Source organism: Corvus moneduloides, chromosome 14, assembly GCF_009650955.1.
Source record: "Corvus moneduloides isolate bCorMon1 chromosome 14, bCorMon1.pri, whole genome shotgun sequence".
Classification (NCBI taxonomy): Eukaryota; Metazoa; Chordata; class Aves; order Passeriformes; family Corvidae; genus Corvus; species Corvus moneduloides.
This window is the reverse complement of record NC_045489.1, coordinates 19,243,375-19,262,807: the sequence shown is the minus strand read 5'-3', so window position 1 is coordinate 19,262,807 and position 19,433 is coordinate 19,243,375. Positions and strand designations below refer to the sequence as shown.

At 51.8% G+C, this 19,433-nt stretch overlaps 1 protein-coding gene across 13 annotated transcripts in view; it reads left to right on the top strand.

Annotated features, from left to right (window-relative positions):
• The window catches only part of ARHGEF9 (Cdc42 guanine nucleotide exchange factor 9), a 197,742-nt gene that overhangs the window by 138,497 nt on the left and 39,812 nt on the right, over window positions 1-19,433 (top strand). For all 13 annotated transcript variants that reach the window (XM_032124159.1, XM_032124157.1, XM_032124169.1 and 10 more), the window contains 4 exons: window positions 8,067-8,258; window positions 12,642-12,821; window positions 14,850-15,082; window positions 18,863-18,992. In XM_032124159.1, coding sequence (XP_031980050.1) covers window positions 8,067-8,258; window positions 12,642-12,821; window positions 14,850-15,082; window positions 18,863-18,992 — 735 coding nt within the window. The remainder of the gene's footprint in view (window positions 1-8,066; window positions 8,259-12,641; window positions 12,822-14,849; window positions 15,083-18,862; window positions 18,993-19,433) is intronic.

The following is a 19,433-nucleotide window of genomic DNA, read 5'->3' as shown; positions in this document are numbered from 1 at the left end:
GTGTCCGTGTTACATTTAATGCCTGTTCTGAGCACACTGGACACGCACGGGTGCAGCCGTGGTTGCTGCGTGGTGTCTTGAACATCCTGTCAGCTTCCAGTGGTCTGACAGGTTGGGAGGTACAGCTGGAAAAAAACCAGCAGGAATTTAAACAACCTTCCCATTCTTGTGGTGGTAATGCCGCTTTTGTTTCTCCTCTGTGGATGGCAGAGCCTTGGGCTGTCTGTACATCACGGGCTACAGCTGAGTTTTTGCATAACCAGCACATTGACACTGGCTCAGAAAAGCAGGCTCAGTGTTGGGAGGGAGGGATTTATAGCAGAGAATAACAGTCATGGGCTCCCATGGATCCACTGTTGTGCCTTGAGGTCTCCTTTAGAAAGCACAGCAAGCCTCAAAACAAAGTTTTGATTGCAGAGCCCCTCATCAAGTGCTCAGAAGAGCCCAGGTGAGACACTCCAAACACAGGAAATCAAATGGCTTCATGTTTGGGCTCTGACATATTTCCACTGCAAGAGAAATAAAAAGAGTAAAGCTTATGGATGCTGTGCAGCGGAATCTTTCCTCAGAGACGTGGCAGAGTGCACCTGTCCTGGGCAGAGAGGGGGATTTATTCCTGTGTAAAAGCTCTCCTTAGTCCTCTTTGGATACCAGACTGAGCTTGCAGAATATATTTTTTCTCACCTCAGCAACGCTGACTCTCCCTTCCTCACATTAATGAGCCAAGGTAAAGAGCAAAACTGGGGCTGAGGAGCTTTTACTGCAGCTTCTTGTAGCACCTGGTGACTGAAGAAGGGAAGAAATGGGTCCTCCCTGAGCCTGAGCAAGGATGGGAGTATAAAATCTTGTGGTCCCCTCTTCAGGAGAAGGTGCAGGGGTGGAGAAGTGCAGGGGTGGAGAAGTGCAGGGGTGCAGCTCTCCGTGTTCTCTCTCACCACTGCCTTGGTTCCCCCAAGTGTTGTAATTTTAGATTGATTTCCTGCTGAAAAGCTGCCTTTGACCCACTTTATTTCTGCTGCTAAAGGAGAAGTGCTGGATAAATTGGAGTGAGCTTTTAAGGCACTGTGGAGAAGGAGGATTCTGAACCCAGAGCCTCCTCGCAGTGCCTGGCAGCTCGTGCCTTTATTGGGCAGGTGGGTTTAGCTTTTAGCTGTGCTTGCTCTATTGCAGGTGTCATTCCACATCTTGCTGCCCCATCTGCTTCTTTTCCCCTGTAAATCTGATTGTGTCCTGTCAGAACAGCTCATCACTCACCTGCTTTCCCCCTGCTTAGCATTCCCTCAGAGCCAGTGGCATCCAGGTGAGATTTCCCGAGGAAAGAGGACGGAGCTGAGGTGTCCTCACCTGTCAGACAGACAGCCCGGGATGTGCTGCGGTGCCTGCTGCAGTCAGAGCCTTCCAAAGGAGATTTGATTCTCCCATGGCAAATCCAGCTTAAAAATAGCTGTGCTGGAGGTAGGGCCCAGCATGGGCAGCACTGCTGGGACAGGAGGAGCTGCAGAGCTTTGGGGTTTCCTAAAGGCAGAGGAGCATTTCAGCATCCCAGGGCTGCCAAAGCCCCCACAGCTCAGACGTGTCCCACCCATCAGGTCCCCAGAGGGTCACACACTGGCACCGTGCCCTTCCCTGGACGAGCTGCTTTGCAGGTGCAAAACCAGAGTTTTGAGGGCATTCTTTGAGTCAGGCAAACCAGGCACGAATCTCCAGAGCCCCTTCCCTGTCCCTGCCCCCCGGGCTGGGAGGGAAGGCCCTGCCCTTCCTCAGCTTGGCAGGGGCTCTGCGATGAGCTCCGAGCTTCTGCTCTTCTCACCTGTGTGTCCCAGGTACCACCACTCAGCAGGGCTTGGGCTTCTGGATCGTGGCTGAGCCCTAATTCCCAGTGTTTTCATGGATGTAGTGTAGCATATGCAGTTTGCTGCAGTGTCCAAGCAGCTTTTTATCCCTGCTGGAGCTCCAGCCCCTGGGAATCTGCATTTGGAGTGCAGGGAACAGGGAGGGAGCACAGGGCCTGTTCTCTGGAGCTGTTCTTGTTCACCTTTCGGGGATACAGAGCCTGAAGCTGTCCCTACAGAATCCCCTGTTCTCTCCTTTTCTGGAATAAGTAAAGGCTATTTCTCACCTTGAGTAAAGGGAATTTCTGAGGCTGGGAATGGAGAGTTTTAGAAGGGAGAGGAAGAGCTGAAGAGGTTTTGCTGGAGCTGTGGGGAGTTGGAGGGGGGAAAGGAAGGTATCAAAGAGTCTGTGGGCTGGAGGGATGTGAAGGACACAGGCTGGAGCCAGATTACTGAGGGAGAAATTCAGGAGGAGAACAGTGGTAGGAGCACAGGAGAGGAAGGCAGCTTCCTTCACCTCCCTCTCCTTCTACTGCCAAATGTCCTACTCCTCGTCCTGGAAGAGGATGCAGGAGATGGTTTGTGCTTCCCAGCAAACAGCATCCCACCCACATTCCCGGCCCTTCCCTGCGCCTGCAGCCTGCCCACAGCCGGCCAGAGGCTGGGGCTGGCTGGGCCAGCTCGGGGGGACACTCAGCATCTCCTGCCAGCCCCTCGCTCCTCCCTGGAGGCTCGAAGGGGGAGCCCCTGGGCAGAGCCTGGGTCAGCCGGTGCTTCTCCCGAGGCCTCGGAGAGGCTGAGCCTGGAGGCTGCTGCTGCTTGACTTCTGCAAAGCTCTGCACCACGGGCCCTCCTGGGCTGCACACGAGCAACTGATCCTCTTAATCCAGTGTGGAGTCCAGCAGAGCGGGAATGTGACAGTGCAGGGATGGGGATGTGACACTGCACAGGGCTGTGACACTGCCCAAGGCTGCAAACAAGGGCACAGCCCTGGCTGGAACCAGCTCAGGGAGGCAGGAAAGGGAGCAGATCCTGTGGGAACTCTGCTCTGTGGATGGGTGGGAAAGAGACTGTGGGAAAGGCTCTGTGCTTCCGTGGATTTCTGCAGGTTATTGGAGCCTCTGACACTGGGACAGTGACTGTAACCCACTGTGCTGCCCACACTTGTCCTGTACAATCCAGATTCCCTGGAATGGCAGCAGCTCTCTGGAAGGCTGTGGCCGTGTCATTAATCTGCCGTTAGTTAATTGTGAGCGAGAATCCAGAATGACACATTATCTGCTGGTTTTGTCCTTGTGAATATCCACTGGAAGGAGGTTAATAATGCAGCTGGCTGGGAAAATGTTTGGTTTATTGTGGTTTCTGATCATTGTGAGGCGATCAGGCCTCGGTGCCTGTTGAAGGAAAAAGTCCTCTCTGTGCAGGGCCTGCACTGAGCAGGGTAAAGCTGTGATAATTGCAGGTCACTGATGTTGGCCCAGTGCCACTGGGTGATTTCATGCACCATTTGGGTAAAGCTGCAAGTTGATAAATGATATTTATAGAAATTCTGTATCACAGAATCCCAGAGTGGTTTGAGTGGGAAGGAACCTTAAAGCCCATCCAGTGCCACCCCTGCCATGGGCAGGGACACCTCCCACTGTCCCAGGCTGCTCCCAGCCCCAATGTCCAGCCTGGCCTTGGGCACTGCCAGGGATCCAGGGGCAGCCCCAGCTGCTCTGGGCACCCTGTGCCAGGGCCTGCCCACCCTCCCAGGGAACAATTCCTGCCCAATCTCCCATCCAGCCCTGCCCTCTGGCACTGGGAAGCCATTCCCTGGGTCCTGTCCCTCCATGCCTTGTCCCCAGTCCCTCTCCAGCTCTCCTGGAGGTGCTTTAGACCCTGGAAGGGCTCTGAGTTCTGTAACCACCTTGTCACAGGTCACTAAATGTGTCAGGCACGCTCTGCCCTCAGTGAGGCTGTGCTGCCTCTCACCAGTCACCTCCTTGCCTTCTACGTGCCTGAGCATATTTTCCAGGAATCTGCTCCATGCTCTTGCTGGGCACTGAGGTGAGCCTGCCTGGCCTGTGCTTCCCTGGGTCTTCCTTTTTTTCCCTTTTTAAAAGGATGGCACTCACAGAGAACATGAATTAGCACAATGCAGCCATCAGCTCTCCCTGGCTCCCAGAACTGCTCCTTAGGGAAAAGGGCCCTTTTTATTTGACTATTTTACTTTTATCTGCCTCTGCAAGTTCTTCCATTACGCAAGAGCTGGTCATGACTTCCCAATTAGGGTTGAATTTTGAAATAGGACTGGGAGCCTCATGATAAGCCCGTTCCTCTCCACATGGAGGGGCCTTTCAATGGGAAGCATCACGTAGGACCAGCATTATGCAACTTGATTTTTTTTTTCCCTGTAGTTTTCACTGATTTCTTTTAATTAATTCCTGATACAGAGTGCTTGAAATGGCTCTCAGGGCTTGGTGGTTTGGCTGCTGGGCCTTTTTCATGGCCTGGGGAAAACCCTCCCAGTCTGTTTTATTTTACAGCCGCTGATGTTTTGCATTGCAGAGGTGTTTGAAGAGGGCCTGGATTTATTGTTGTGGGGTTGTTGGTGGTTGCTGAACAGCTGTTGTTGTTTATCCTTAAAAACAGAGCCATTGGATGCAGGAATCAGTCTGGGATCCCAGTGCTGTGCCAAGCCACAGCCCTGAACTGCTGAGGAGGACACGACGGGAGCCTGGAGAGGCTTCCTGGGATCCACGTGAGCAGCAGGGCTGAGAAGCTGCCAGGGAATTCCTGTCCCATCCCTGCTGCGTGGAAATCCCTGCAGGCGTGGCAGCCACCCATGCTGAGCTGGGAATGCTGGGGAGATGGGATGAAGCTGGGAGAAAACGAGAGTTTTGAAGTTTCTTTTGTAAAAGTGGAGATATTTTCACTGGGAGGGAGGGGCAGCTGTGCATTCGTGTCCAGCTGGAAAGACAGAGAGCAGACAGATCTTTTTCCAGGAGTGGGATCTCAGCTGTTCCCCACAGGAAGGAGGGAAATTCAGGCATTTCAGGCATTTTGGGGCGTCCCACGTGTGTGAAACAGAGGGATCACCCTGGTACAGCTGCTGGGCTAAACCAGGAACGTTTGCAGCTTTGTCCCAATCAACTCAGTGTGACATTTCAGCATCTCCCCAGTGTGGCTGTTCCACCTCGCTGTCCCCTGCAGCTCCACCACTGTCACAGAGGATCCAGCTTGGGGCAGCAGCACTGGGACAGAGGACACAGTTAACCCTTGGAGTGCCACCTTCCCTTGGCCCAGCATGGCCCAGCTCCTCCCCAGCCCGGAGAGCTGAAGGTGCAAACCCAGCCCCAGGTGTGTCTCATGGATGAGAGCAAGAGTTTGGTGATGCATTTCAGTCCATATTTCAACAACTTCCTGAGTTTTTCCATGATTATCCCTGGGTTTGGGTCGGAAACCTCCTCCAGCTGCAGTGACTGGCCCAAGGTCGGTGTCACAGCTGCCACTGCACCTCAACTTTTATTACTCATGGTCCCAACTTCAAATGATGCCCTGGAAGAAGGATCCTTGCTGGAATTTCAGAGAACTTCAGAGGTTTAGATGGAAACAGGAGTGTTTGAACAACACAGTGGGATTCATCCTTCCAGCAGCCGAGGCTGGGGAGCACGGGGTGGAAGCACCTTCAGCTTCCTCTGGAGCTGATAAAATTGTTGCATTTGTTTTTAATCTAAGGCAGAAGCCATCCAGACTAGAACTGTAATTTTTTTCCCCTTTGGGAACACAGATCCTAGCAGGAAAGAGCAAAAATTTCATTAAGGAAGAAAGCAGGACTCCTGAGATTTGCAGATGAGGAAGGAGGGAGTGTTCCTGCCGTGCACAAAAGGCAGCCTGAATTTGAGGAATCATGAAAGTTTGCAAGTTTGCCTTGGAGTTTCAAAGCCTTTAGGATTCATGACTCAGGCTTACACACAAATGCCTTGTTAGGATTAGATCTTTCCTGCTTTTTTTTAAAAAAGGAAAATAAATTTTTTTCTCATGATCACCTGACCTCCAGGAGGTAGAGCTTTAAAAATTATGCTCTGCTGCCAGACTGGCAGGAATGTCAGAAAACTCAGTAGCAAGCTGTTCCAGTTGGGTTTGGGAAGGCTGCAAAATCCCTTTTCATAGGAGAAGCAAAGCAGGGTGGGAAGTTATTTTAAACTTCAGCCAACAGGGTTTAATCCCCACATGGGTGCTCCTGGATTTTCTACATCTGCTTGGTTCGGAATGCCAGTGAGGCTGGCACAAGGACGTATCCCTTGGAGGGCTCCCTGTGCCATTCTGTCCTTCCCAGGGCCCATTTTCCCTTCTCAGGGTGCCCCCAGGTTGTCCCAGCACAGCCCCACTGGAACTGGTGGCACTGGTGTCAGTAGTTGGCCCCCGAGGTCACTTGCACTGACAGGGACATTACTCAGCAGCAGCACCTGATGTATTTATTCATTTTTTTATTCATTTTCCAGCATAAACCTGCTCATGTTGGTGGGGTGTTGCTCTGCCTCAGTGGACCCCAAACCTCTTCCAGATCAGGGTGGGTTTGCTGAAAAAGACACTTTCCTAGCCAGCTTTTGAGTTGTTTTTCTGAACACGAGGCATTTGTTGCAGTGTGCCAGGAGAGGTTTTCCCTGCTGGATCCCACTGTATTTGGGTGGGATTAGATCACCAGCTCCCTACTTTCCCTCACAGTGGCACAGGGCTCAGCCAGGCCTCCCAGTGCTGATGGAAATCCTACAAAACCCCCTTTTTATCCCCAAATTTGCAGCATCATTAACATCTTGCTAAAGAGGAGATGGGTTTGGTTTTGGTTTTTTTTTTTTGGCCTTTACAACTTGCTGTGGGAGGGCAGAACGTGGGAGCTGCAAGAGGTGGTTTAGCAGAACAGCTGCTGGTTGGGAAAGCAGGGAAGGAGCAGGGGCAGGTTTGGAGGTTTTTACTTCCCTAATTTACAGGAACACTGCCCTTTACAATCTGTGTAAAGCCCAGTTTAAACTGAATAACGAGGAAGTAGGAAAAACTATTAACACTGAAAGGAATCCTGAAGATCAGGTTAATGGTGCTGCTTGGTTTCCTTGTACTCTGTGTGTGGACAGTTCCACCGCTCACAGGAAAATGTATTTTTAGGTTTGAAAGTCCCCAGGATTTGGGGACTTCAAACGCTGAGAAGTTGCTTCATTCCCATGACAGCTGAGGTGGTCTGTGAAAGACAAGGGTATTTCTGTCAGCTCTAGGCTTTATTTAATGTTTGTTTACAAACCACCCCGAGCCAAATTTGAGTCAATCAGAGTTATTTTAAGGTTTTGTGGGAAAAGGTAACAGAAGGAGCCCTTGATCCGTATGGTGTGTGCAGAGCTGGTTCAGACACACAGGAGAGAGTTGGAATTTGCAATTTCAATTTGGTTTTTATTTGATATTGGAAGGAAGCTTCAGTGTGCTGAAAACACAGTGATCCTTTCTTCCTGCTCTTTGTGATTTTCGGTGCCCAGTGCACCTGTCCCAAGCTGCTCTCAGCCCCCCAGGTTTTAGGGAACTTGCTCAGGGGTGTCCTGTCCGTGCACTTTGGGGATCCCATGGTTTGGGGATCCCAGTCCTGGGATGCTGAGATGTGGGATTTGCCTGAGCCAGGCTGTCCCTGTGAATTGATGGGGAAAGCTGCTGAGAAATGGAATCAGGGCTCCTGCACAGCCCAGGCCTGGGAGGTCACAGAGCCCCAGAAACACAACCCAGTGCTGATGTCCAGTTCAGATCTCTGAACCAGCCACATTTTGACCTCAGATCAGTCCCCTGGGAAGGGCTGATCCCTGCTCCCAGAGCATCTTCCTGTTCAGACAGACCCCAGCTGGAGGTGGCAGGAGCTGGGACAGCAGTGCTTGACACCAGTAGCTGCAGCTGTGCTCAGGCTGCTCTGTTTTACTGGTGTCCATCTCGGTCTGGAGCTCTTGGCAGCACCCAGTCACCTGTCACAGGATGATTTTATATTTGGGATCAAAGCAGCCAACACTGGCAACCCCCTCAGAGACGGGGAGTGTGTGGGGAACCATTTGGGGCCGGTTGCACCAGTATGGAACTGGGAAGTGTGGGCTGGGAGCTCTGTGGACACCCCGGTGGGGCAAGGAGGGGCGGATCCAACACCTCCCAGAGCCGTGCAGCCGTGATGCAGCCCCCTGTGCTGCTGTTGGGAATAATCCCTGTGCTGTCCCCTCTCTCCTGCAGCTATGGGTGAACCAGGAGGATGGGGTGGAGGAGGGAACCAGCGAGGTGCAGAACGGCCACTTGGACCCCAGCGCCGACTGCCTGTGCCTGGGCAGGACCGTGCAGAACCGGGACCAGATGAGAGCCAACGTCATCAATGAGATCATGAGCACCGAGCGCCACTACATCAAACACCTCAAGGACATCTGCGAGGTACCTGGGGCACCAGGACATCAGGGGGGCTGGCCTGGGTCTGTCCCCACCACGTCAAACACCTCAAGGACATCTGTGAGGTACCTGGAGCTGCAGCCAGGACTTGGGGGCCTGGCCAGAGCTGAGCCTGGGTTTGTCCCTGGGTGATTTGGGAACAAGCTGAGCCTAAGTTTGTCCCTGGGTGATTTGGGAACAAGCTGCAGTGTCTGAGGACTGTGTCTAATGGAGGAGCAGCATCTGTCAGTAAGTATTGACAGTTCTGAGAATTTCCTGCTGGATCTGATAATTCCTTTGGTTTGTATTAACTAAAAGTGCAATTTCCTGGCCTTTATTCCATAGCTCTTTGACTAAAACATGATGAGGTTGAGATCCTTCAAGCAGTCCTCTTAATTAAAACCCAATGCCATCTACTTTTGAACTTGTGATTGAGGAAATTAGGTTGTAATTAAACCAATCAGTTACCCATGTCATCTGTGCCTTTCATGTCGGGTTCACAATTTCCCCTGGCTCAGGATGGCCCCCGTTTGCCTTTTTTATGGCGAGACTGAGGGTAAAATGTTCCCATCATGGGAAATGAAGAAGGGAACCAGCAAGCAATGGACTTGAGTGACTGACCCCACAAGTCCCCAACTTGGTTCTTGTTCATTAGGTTACAATTAACCTCTACAACCCGTTAAGTTTGGGATTAGTGCCCTGAGCTGAGCCCAAAGTGCAGAGCATGTGGTGCTGGGTGTTTGGGGAGGGGAACACACGGCTGTGCCAGAGAGCTTGGGCACGGTGTGCAGAGATGTCCTTATCACTGAGAGGCAGAAGTTTGTTAGCTCTGAAATCAATGTCTGGGGATGGCTTTCAGCTCATCCCTCGCAATGTTTAGGATTTAGTGAGCCTGTGCCCAGTCAATGTGGTGAAGCCCCTGGTGGATTGTGCTTAGAAGAATGTCTTCCTCCCTTCATACTTGCTGCTTTTCTCTCGGCGAGGCAGAGCAGCCATCCAGAAAGCATCTATGACACTTTTCAAATATGGAAGAGTCTTGGGATTTCAATTTGGAAACAGATGAGCTTAATTTCAATGTGCTATTTCGGTCAGAGAGCTTTGCATTGGAGAAGGGAAGAACTGCAGGCACTTTTTCACAAATTGTTTCTTTTCCTGCATTTGTGCTTTTCTGTTGGAAACGGAATAAACCTTAACTCGCCTCTCCAGCCATGTCACCGTGTTTCTGCCAACTGGAGTTCTCAGGAGGTGCAGACAGGTTCAGCTGCAGTGACATCCGTGGGGGAGCACTGATTTACTGCCCCTAATGATGCGTCCCAGACAGGAGAGATCCAGAAAATTCTTCCTTCGCTCTGTGTGATGCAGACGGGATTGAGGGGCTCAATCTCACCTGCTGGTAGAGCACCAGGAAATGATTCAGCTGAGGAGGGAGGAGGACTGAAATGGGCATTCTCATCTGTGGAATGATGGCTGTGCCTTGCTGGAGAGAGGCTCATTATGCTCAGTGTAATCACAGCAATCCCTTGGCCTGAGGAAGGCTCCAGACAGCTCCGTCAGCCGGGCGTTGGCACAGTGGGGCTGGGGAGGGAGAGCCGGGGCTGGACTGGGCTCCCCGTGCCCCTGGCTGGGTGGGACAGGGCTGCTGTTTGTGCCACAGCACGGGCAGGCACCAGGCAGCCCCTGCTGAGCTGCTCTGACAGGGGCACATTCCCGTCCTCCCTGGCTCTTTGTTTTGGGGTGCCAGGAAGGACGAACGGCAGCGATGTGAGGTGTGAGAGGGGATGGCAGAGCAGCTCTGGCTGGGCTGAGCCTGCTTTAATGCTGAGTTTAGCAGTGTGTGGTTCTTCTCCTGTTGCTGAGCTGTGGTGAATAACAAATCCTGATACCAGTGAGGCACCTTAGGATGGGAGGTGGTTACTGGTGGTTACTGGTGGTGATGAAGAGCCCTCCCATGGCTCCCTTCTGCTTCAGGGTCCATTTCCCCTCTCTGCTCCTGTGTCATTACACACCCTGTTATTACTCCCAACACTCATGGCACAAGTCTGGCCAGGCAGGGAGCTCAGGAGCTGGCCAGCACCAGGATGAAAATCCCCTGTGCAAGCCAAGGCCTGCGGGAAGCAACTGGATTGGAGGGAATTCCTCACCACAGCAAAGCCCCACCGCCCCCATGGCTTGCTGTGGAGCAGTATCTGAGTCCTGGCTGCCCAGGACCAGCCCTGGCTCTGGTTTGCCTTTCCAGCTCAAACAGTCTGAGCTTTGTTCTTATGTTTATTCTGAGTGTGTGCCCTTCAGCACCACCATCACCTGCACAGGGAGCACTGCTTTACAGCCCAAATGGTGCTGGGCCTGGCTCAGGGATGGTTCCAGGGCAGAATAAACAGCCCCAAACCAGCTCAGAGAGGAAAAAATCTGGAATATCATTACAGCTGCCTTTGAAGTTACAGCCTGCAGCCTCCTTCTTCTCTCCTTCACCCTGCTCTCAGCCAGACAAGAAGGGTGGGCAGATGGATGGATGGATGGATGGATGGATGGATGGACGGACTGACTGACCACCTCTCTTGGCTGTCTCTAAACCCACTGTGGGGTGAAGAAAACTTAGCACTTAACCTCCTGCCAATCCTGTCCAACTTTGGCCGATACTTGAGGGACTACATGGGAAAGTACTTTAAAGAGAGACAGTTTGGCAGCTATTTTTAGGTATTCATTGAGCAAAACACTCTCCAACATCTGCTCATCAGTCAGCTGTCCCTTCTCTGAGCAAACCTGACGGGATGAGCAGAAGGAAGATGACACTGTTTTATGTAACACAAGTAAATTTACTGGAAAAGCTCTGCAGCAGCCTCCTGTGCTGCGTGTTAGGCATGAATCTTCAGTCTCCTTTTCCTGCCTTGTGCTGGAAACCACCTTCCAAACACACAGAGAGGATGAGGCTTGGGAACTCCTCGCATTCCTTTATTCTCCCTGTGCTTTCAGAGGTGCCTGCACAGAAATGTGCTGCTTCAGCTCCTCCAGACACGTGATTCCAGAGAAATGATGAAGCAGCATGGGGAGGATGAGAATACTGAGGATGAGAATCACAGCCAGTGGCAACCCCGGGGCTGGGAGATGTTCCTGTGTTCGGGAAGGGAGGGAGCAGAGTGTGAGGGGACACTGCCTGCGGGCACAGGGAGGGCCTGGCCTCGGGACAGGGCCACAGCTCCTGGCTTTTTCCTTGGGATTTTTTTCCAAGCTGTTCTGAGATCAGCAGGTAAACAGGAAAAGCTGCATGGAGAGGTGCCCTGTGTTTCTCCCCAGTCTGGATTTTGGTTTGCCCTGTGACTGTCCTGCAGCGTGGCAAGCAGCCTGCTCCCATTCCTCGTGGCCTTGAGAAATCAGAGAGGGAAACCCAGGGAAATGAGTCATCAAGGAGCTCCTGGGGGAAGAGAGACCTAGATTAGGAAGTGGAGAAGGTGTTCCATAACCCAAACTTCTCAGCTGAAAAAGCCAGGACATTCAGGGTGATGGCATCCTCTGAGCTGAGCTGGACATGGCAGAGGCTGGGTCCAGGCCAGCTTGGCCAAAGTGGCATTTCTCATTCGTGTTTGAAGTTCTCCCTGCCAGGAACCACGTGGTGAGGCTGAAGGACAGTTCACTGCAGTGTTCAGTGTTCATTGTGGCCCAGCAGCTGCGTGTCACCAGCTGGCAGCGTGGCTGTGTGACTAAGCATCCCGAGTTCCCAAATTTAGCCCTTCCACTGGAGCTGCTGGCGTTTTCTTCCCTTCTTTTTTTCCCCCTTCCTATATAATAAAGGCAAGCAAAGTAAGCACAGTCATCTCCTGATGACCCCTGTGTTGTTTCTTCCCAGTCAGGATGCTGCAGAACGGACCAGGCCAGTTGCACCATCTGAGATTTGGCCTTGCACAGTTTCTGGTCTAAATCATTCTGGGTGGACTTGATGATCTTAAAGGTCTTTTCCAACGTTCACAGTTCTGTGATTTGGTGATGATCATCCTGAGAGGTGAAGTGTAGGAGGATGAGGGGAATTTGCTCAAAACCTTCCCACCCTCCAGCACATCCACTGCAAACTTACTGAGGGTGCACTCAATCCCCCTGTCCAGATTGTTGATAAAAATATTAAACAGAACTTGATGGAGGTGTTAAACAGCTTCCTTGTCCTGGTTACTGGGCTGAAAGGAGAAATCAGAGCAGGCTCAAGCAGCCCCTTACAGCTTTCTCTGTAACACCATGGCCACTGGAAGGACATGGAAGCAGCAGTGCCTGTAGGATAGCTGGATATGAGGCGCTCGAGGCAGTGGGGTTTGCAGGACCAGGCACCAGCACTGACACCCCTCCTCAGGGCTGTCTCCTGGGTTCTGCTGCTCTCTGCAAATCCTTCCTTCTCACTCCACACAGGGTTACCTAAAGCAGTGCCGGAAGAGGAGGGACATGTTCAGTGATGAACAGCTGAAAATCATCTTTGGGAACATCGAAGACATCTACAGATTTCAGATGGGATTTGTTCGGGACCTGGAGAAGCAGTACAACAACGAGGACCCCCATCTCAGTGAGATTGGGCCGTGCTTCCTGGAACACGTGAGTTCACTGGGCATTGTGCCTTGGAGCTTGGGCTGGGGAGGGAGGAGAAAAACTCAGAAGGCAGGAACCTTTTAACTTCTGTGCATCATCCTCTTCTAGTAACACATCAGGGATTGCTCCATGGTTCTCCGTGTACTTTGTGAGATACAGAGAAGGGAGAGCCTGGATATGCAGTTGGATAACCCCCAGTACATCTGAATCACACTGATGAGAAGGTCCTGGAGGATTTTGCCCAGCCCATCCCACTGTTCCATAAACCACCTCCTACAGGAGGCCAGTGTTTTAGATACGTCAGGAAATGTCAGGCAAATGCCAGCCCTGGAGTTGGAGGCTTTCCTGAAGGGAGATGGGTTCAGGGTATCAGAGCTTACAGCTCCCGTGCTGTGTCAGGGCAACACTTCACTGCTTATCAGGGAAACTCCTGACAGACATTCCTGAAACTTCAGCAGGACATCCCCAAAGAGTTTCACAGCACCTTTGAAACATCCCTGAGCCTCTTGTTGGGGTTTCCTCCGAGAAGGTGCATGAGGTGCTAACGAGGCTGGTTCTTATCAGAGCCTGCAATCTCTGCTGCCTTCTTCCAAAGCAGCATCACATTCCACCTCTGTGCTGAGGAGATGTAAGCAATCTTGGTGAGAATCAGTAGCTGAAATGTCATGACTTGAGGCTGTGCTGTCAGTTCATTGATAGTGACAATAGCAAGAATTGCTGCTGTGATTCCGAGGAAGATCTGACACTTGCCTGTCACCAGACAGGGGCTGAAAGCTGGCTGATAAACTCCTGATAAATTACCCTGCTTAGCCATCTGGGAAACTGAGGGGTGAGGTTGTTAAGATCTTGTTTAGGGATCTCCAAAGCATCTTGTTCCTCATTTTCTTCAGGAGGAGAGAGCTGTCAGTGTGTGGTTGGGTCAGCTGTGGGGATGGGAAGGACACTGGCTCCCTGTTCCCAGAAAAACAGCTTGTTTGGTCCCTTAGGGACTGAGAAATAACAATTGCTGGGCAGCTGTGGTTTTGGCTAAATAGAATTGTCCTTTCTTGGGAAAGCATTGGCCACAGCTCGGTGGAACTGGCTGGTTTGCAACACCTGACTTTTACCTGGGCTGTCTCAGAGTTAATTTGTGGTGCCCATCTCCTTCTCAGTGAAATCTTTCCCTGCCTTTTCATCGCCTTGTCTGCATGGCCCAGATGATTCAAGCCTGAGTTAAGGGTGACAGTCTTGGTCAACGAAGGCAGAAAAACGAAATTCCAACAAAACAGACACCAGAAAACTTGTTAGACCAGTCCAAAAGGTGGAGGGGCACGTGTGTGGGTGGGGTCTTTGTTTGTTTTTGGTGTTTTCTGGGGCTCTGTTCCTGGGGAAATCCACGCAGTGCCTTGGGTTCCCCGTTGGTAAAGGAAATTTCAAACATACCCAGCTCCCAAACATTTGCCAGGTGCTTCATGATCCATCAGGGAAAGAGCTCTAGAAAGAACAAGGTTGTCCTCTTGTCTCACCAAAAGCCAGAGCTCTGCCGGGTTCTGCCTTTCAAACCCTCTCTGCAGAGTTTGAAGCTGAGGACAGGCACAGCTCTGTGCAGGGCTCTCATTAACACACCCGTGCCTGCAGAGACCTCGGCCGTGTGTCAGAGTGCTGCTCCCTCTCTGCAGGCCCTCCTTTCCCAGCACATCTTCCAAGCAGGAAAAGCGCTGTAGGATCTGTCCCTCCTCCTGCTTGGGCTGTGCTTTCTTAGAAATCCAGACTGGTTTGGGTTGGAAGGGTTGGGTTGGGAAGATCATCATCTCATCCCTCCCCCTGCTTTGGGCAGAGACGCTGTCATAGACGGGGATGCTCCAAGCTCATCCTTGGACACTTCCAGGGATGGAGTAGCCACAGCTTCTCTGGGAATTCCATCCCAGGGCCTCCCCACCCTCCCAGGAGGAATTTCTCCCAATATCCCATTGAACCCTGCCCTTCCCAGCCCTGCTGTGGCATTGATCAGCCGGGTCAGCTGCCTGACCTGTTTCCCCCTCTCTGCCTTCACAGCAAGACGGCTTCTGGATCTATTCCGAGTACTGTAACAACCACCTGGACGCGTGCATGGAGCTCTCCAAGCTGATGAAGGACAGCAGGTACCAGCACTTCTTCGAGGCGTGCCGCCTGCTGCAGCAGATGATCGACATCGCCATCGACGGCTTCCTGCTGACGCCCGTGCAGAAGATCTGCAAGTACCCCCTGCAGCTGGCAGAGCTGCTCAAGTACACGGCCCAGGAGCACAGGTAACTCCAGCAGCCACGGGGCTTCCACTGCTGCTTCCACGCAGGCCTTGGGGCTTTCTGTGCACTGCTCCTTCCCCACAGGGCTTGGAGCTTTCTGTCCACTCCTCCTTCCACACAGGGGTTGAATTCTCTGTCCACTGCTCCTTCCCCACAGGGCTTGGGGCGTTCTGTCCACTCCTCCTTCCACACAGGGATTGAATTCTCTGTCCACTGCTCCTTCCCCACAGGGCTTGGGGCGTTCTGTCCAGCTCCTGTCCCTGTGACATCCTGGATAAACAGGAGCAGGACAAAGGGTCAGCAGACAGTTCAGGCTTCTCAAAGCAGCAGTTCTCGCTGGAGACACTCTCAGCTCTGTTCTAACCAGACCTGTGAACTAATTACCCTTGGATGTACTTTCTGATGCTACCAGTTACACTGGAAAAATTACCTAATGAGCATTCAGTGGTCTGAGGGGCTCCTTCCCTGCTCCTGGGGAGGACCTGGGCACACAGCGAGTACAAGGCCAGGATCTGCAGCTGGAGCCTGATTTGGGGAGAGCTCCAACCTGCTCAGCTTCACAGCCCAGTCCTGTCTCTGGTTTTGCCATGGGGTTTAGGTTCACAGGAGCACCTCACAAAATGACCCCCATTGCTTCCCAAAATTTCCAGGGTCTCTTTTGCTGCTGCTGAGGACAATCAGCCTGGCTGCCTGACAGTGCCTGTGATTCCACTTGGGATTTACTGCTGTGAAAATAAGGTGGAAGAAGAATCAGGCCCTGTAACAGAAGATTTGCTCCAGCCCTGCCAATTTTCTTTTTCCAAAACCCATTTAAAAGCAAGTGAGAACAAAAAAGACCAGAGATGTTTCAGAAACCTGTGCAAGTGCTGGACTTGTTTTTCTCAAGCCCAGCTCTAGAAGAGCAGAGGTGTCATGTGAGCAGAGATGCAGTGAATTGCTTTGTCCTGACCCACAAGTCTGAGTGATGCAGGGCAGCCAAATGCCCCAAATCACCAATTTGGACAAGCCTTTGGCTCCAGATCCAATTCCTGCTTCTCCACAGACCAACTCAAACTTGGAGTGGGAACCTCAGGGTATCAGAAAGCAGCTCTGGGATCCCACAGGTTGTGGGTTTTCCCCTCAGCAGCCACGTGAGGACCCACAGCACTGCCTGGGAGCTCAGATGTGGCTTCCCATCAGCAGGGTGTTTAAAATGGCCCTCTGTGAGTTACTTGGGAGCCAGAGCAAAGGGGATGTGGGCAGTGTGATAACACAAGGGCTGGGTTATTTTGGGAGCGCATTCCCGTTCCCTTTGGGATGTTTTAAATTCACCATGTTGTTAAGTAATCCCATAGAGCTGTGTTCTGAGGAGCCCTGGCAGCTCTCCTGGGGTTCAGCAGCAGCTGGTTGGCTCAGCCTGAGAGCTCTGTGTCACTGGATTGCCATGGACACTCCATTGCTCCTGTTTCTCTGTGCTCTGGGAAGGGGAGGGAAGGCAGGGTGAGGTTGGCTCACCTTGCATTAGGAGGAGTAACCCCTGAAGCTGTAACAGCACGGGGATGAAACCTGTGGCTGCACAGAGCCAGTGGCACATTGCAGCCCTGGAGCGAGGCAAAACATGGAAAAACACAGGATTCTCAGGGAAAGCAGGGATGTGAGCTTCATCTAACAGAGGAACATGACAGTATTTTTCTTTTTTACCTTCCTTTGCACTACCCCCACACCTGCAGAGCTGTGGATTTTCCCTGCACCAGGTCAGGACAACGCTGAAACCAGAATCCAGACCACGCTCCCCAGGGATAGCATGTGATGCTTGGCAAGGATCTAGACTTGGATTCTGATGGAGCACTGGGAAGTGGCCACTGCAGCCCCAGTAGAATTGACAAACCCTTTATTTACCTCCATCTCATGGTTAATGGGATCCTATTATTGCCTCGTGGCCAAACGCTCTGCTTCTGTTGGTTTTTTCTTCCCGGTTTTTGCCAGCTCTGCCACAGACATGGGCTGGGAGCCCAAAATGTTCAGTCCCGAGTCTTTTCTTCATTACAGCACGACAGAAGAACGTGCCTGGGGTTTTCTCATTGGAATTAGGAATTAGCATTCCCAGGATAAAGCTGGCTGGCACCGTCCCACTCGGCGTGGAGGCAGGACGGGGGTGAGCTCAGAGCCTGCCTCCCTCCCATTGCTGCCTGGTTCATTTGAATTTTTCACAAAGCCACATCTGTTCACCTCTTAAAGATTTACTCCAGCTTAATATGAATTAAATATAGGAAGGTCCTAAGTGCAGCTTGCTGGAGTCCTGAGCATTCCCAGAGCAGAGGGAGCTGGAGTTGGGGATGTGGGAACACGCTGTGTGAGGAGGCCCTGCCAAGGAGTGCCCTCCCTTCTGAGCATGAGCATCACTGCTAGGAGATCATTAAACTGTCTGCAAGCCCTGCACCTCTCCCTGCCTCTCCAGATCCTTCCTGGCCACAGGGACTTCCCTGTTTCCCTAAAGAACTCCTGGATATTCTCCAGGCCACCCTGATGTCCCCCTGGCACAGCTGCTTTCCTCCCTTACACAACCAACCCTCCCTTCTCACAGATGCTCCCACAAAGGGAGGCACAAGAAGTTTTTCATGTTCACTTTCATCCCTGGAAGTGTCCAGGGCTGGGTTGGATGGGACTTGGAGCACCCTGGGATAGTGGAAGGTGTCCCTGCCTGTGGCAGGGGGTGGAGCTGGATGGGTTTTAAGGTCCCTTCCCACCCAAAACTCTCTGTGATGGATATATCAGGCAGCCCATCCACTATTTGCCTTTATTTTGCTGAAGGCCCAGTCCTGCTCTCCTGGAATTTGTAGAATTCTTTTTAACCTCAGCTAGAATTTTGATGTAAGAATTTAAGAAAAAATGAAAACTCAGCTCAAGGTTTCATCCAAGCAAGGATGCCAAAATAGCAAATAATATTTTCTGTATATCACAGCGTGTTTGTTTCTTAGTATTTCTCCTGTTGGGATCACATGGAGAGGGGATCTAATTCCCAGCATTCACCCCTCTTTTAGCTGTCACCAGCACAATCCTTAGCAATAATCAATAAAGCCATTCCCCCTGCAGCTGCCCAGGATGGCAGTTTTTCTCATTAGTCAGCAATCAGTAGCAGCCCTTAAGTTAATAATGCATTATGGTGGTGTTGTGGCAGCTGGCCTTGCCTGTCTTCCCAATGGAAATGAACATTACAGCTCCTTGGAATGGAAAAGCAGGCACAGGGCAGAAATCAATGGCATCGATTTCAGCATCACTTTTTGAAAAGACTGATCATCATCCTCAGCGGCCTTGGCAGGAGCCTGTTCTCACTCTGTGTTACTGCACTCACAGGGCCATGCAGGGAGAACAAAAAAGAGTTGCTTGGATTTGCTCACCTGAAATCTGCAGTGAGAGTGAATTCCATGGGGTGACTGCTCTGGTGGCGGCGTGGAAGGTGCTCTGGTCTTGGTCCAAATGAACCCATTTCTGAGTGTTCATTTTAAAACCAGAAAAATCCAAACCCAAAGACAGAGGCTGTAAAAATGCTCAGCCTGTCTTTAGGGTGCTCTTTAGCTGGGCATCCTAAGGCTGTAAAGGGCTCACCAGTGCTGTGTTGGTGAGGCCAGACTGGGCTCCCAGTTCCAGTTTCCATCGAGCTGCTCCGTTGTGATGATCCAGGTGGAAAAATCCCATCGTAGTACTAAGGGGTTACCCCTTCCCGTGTTCCTTTGGGCTGGTGAGGTTGTGACAGACTCCTGGGCATGTCCTGCTGCCTCTGATGGCCTTTCCCTCTGTGTCCAGTGACTACAGGTACGTGGCTGCTGCCCTGGCCGTCATGAGGAACGTGACTCTCCAGATCAACGAGCGCAAGCGGAGGCTGGAGAACATCGACAAGATAGCTCAGTGGCAGGCCTCTGTCCTGGACTGGGAGGTACAGTAAACCTGGCCTGGGAACCTGGGAAGGGCAAATTCCAGGCTGTTGTTGAATGATCTATGGTATGGTTGATTTTCTACAGTTTGGGATTCAGCCTGGGGCGGAGAAGGCACAGTCGTGACTTCAGGGTGGTGCTTAAACATTAATGGTGCCCTGGAGAAAATCCAGGGTCCAGTTCCAGTTTCATCACTAGAAACCTGGAGTGACTTTTGTGCTTGCAGTGCTGGTAGTAGCTGAGACTTGGAGCAAACTGTATGTGCATTCTGCCCCTGCGCTGTGTCACTGGGGAGGAAGGGGGCAAAGACGTAGCAAAAAGCCCTGGGAATTACAACAGGTTAGGAAAATGGAGAAAATCCTTCTGGTGGTTGCTTTATGACTGGAAGCCAAACTGTTAAAGCGGAGCTAGAGATGCTATTTGCGTTTTATAAATGACTTCCC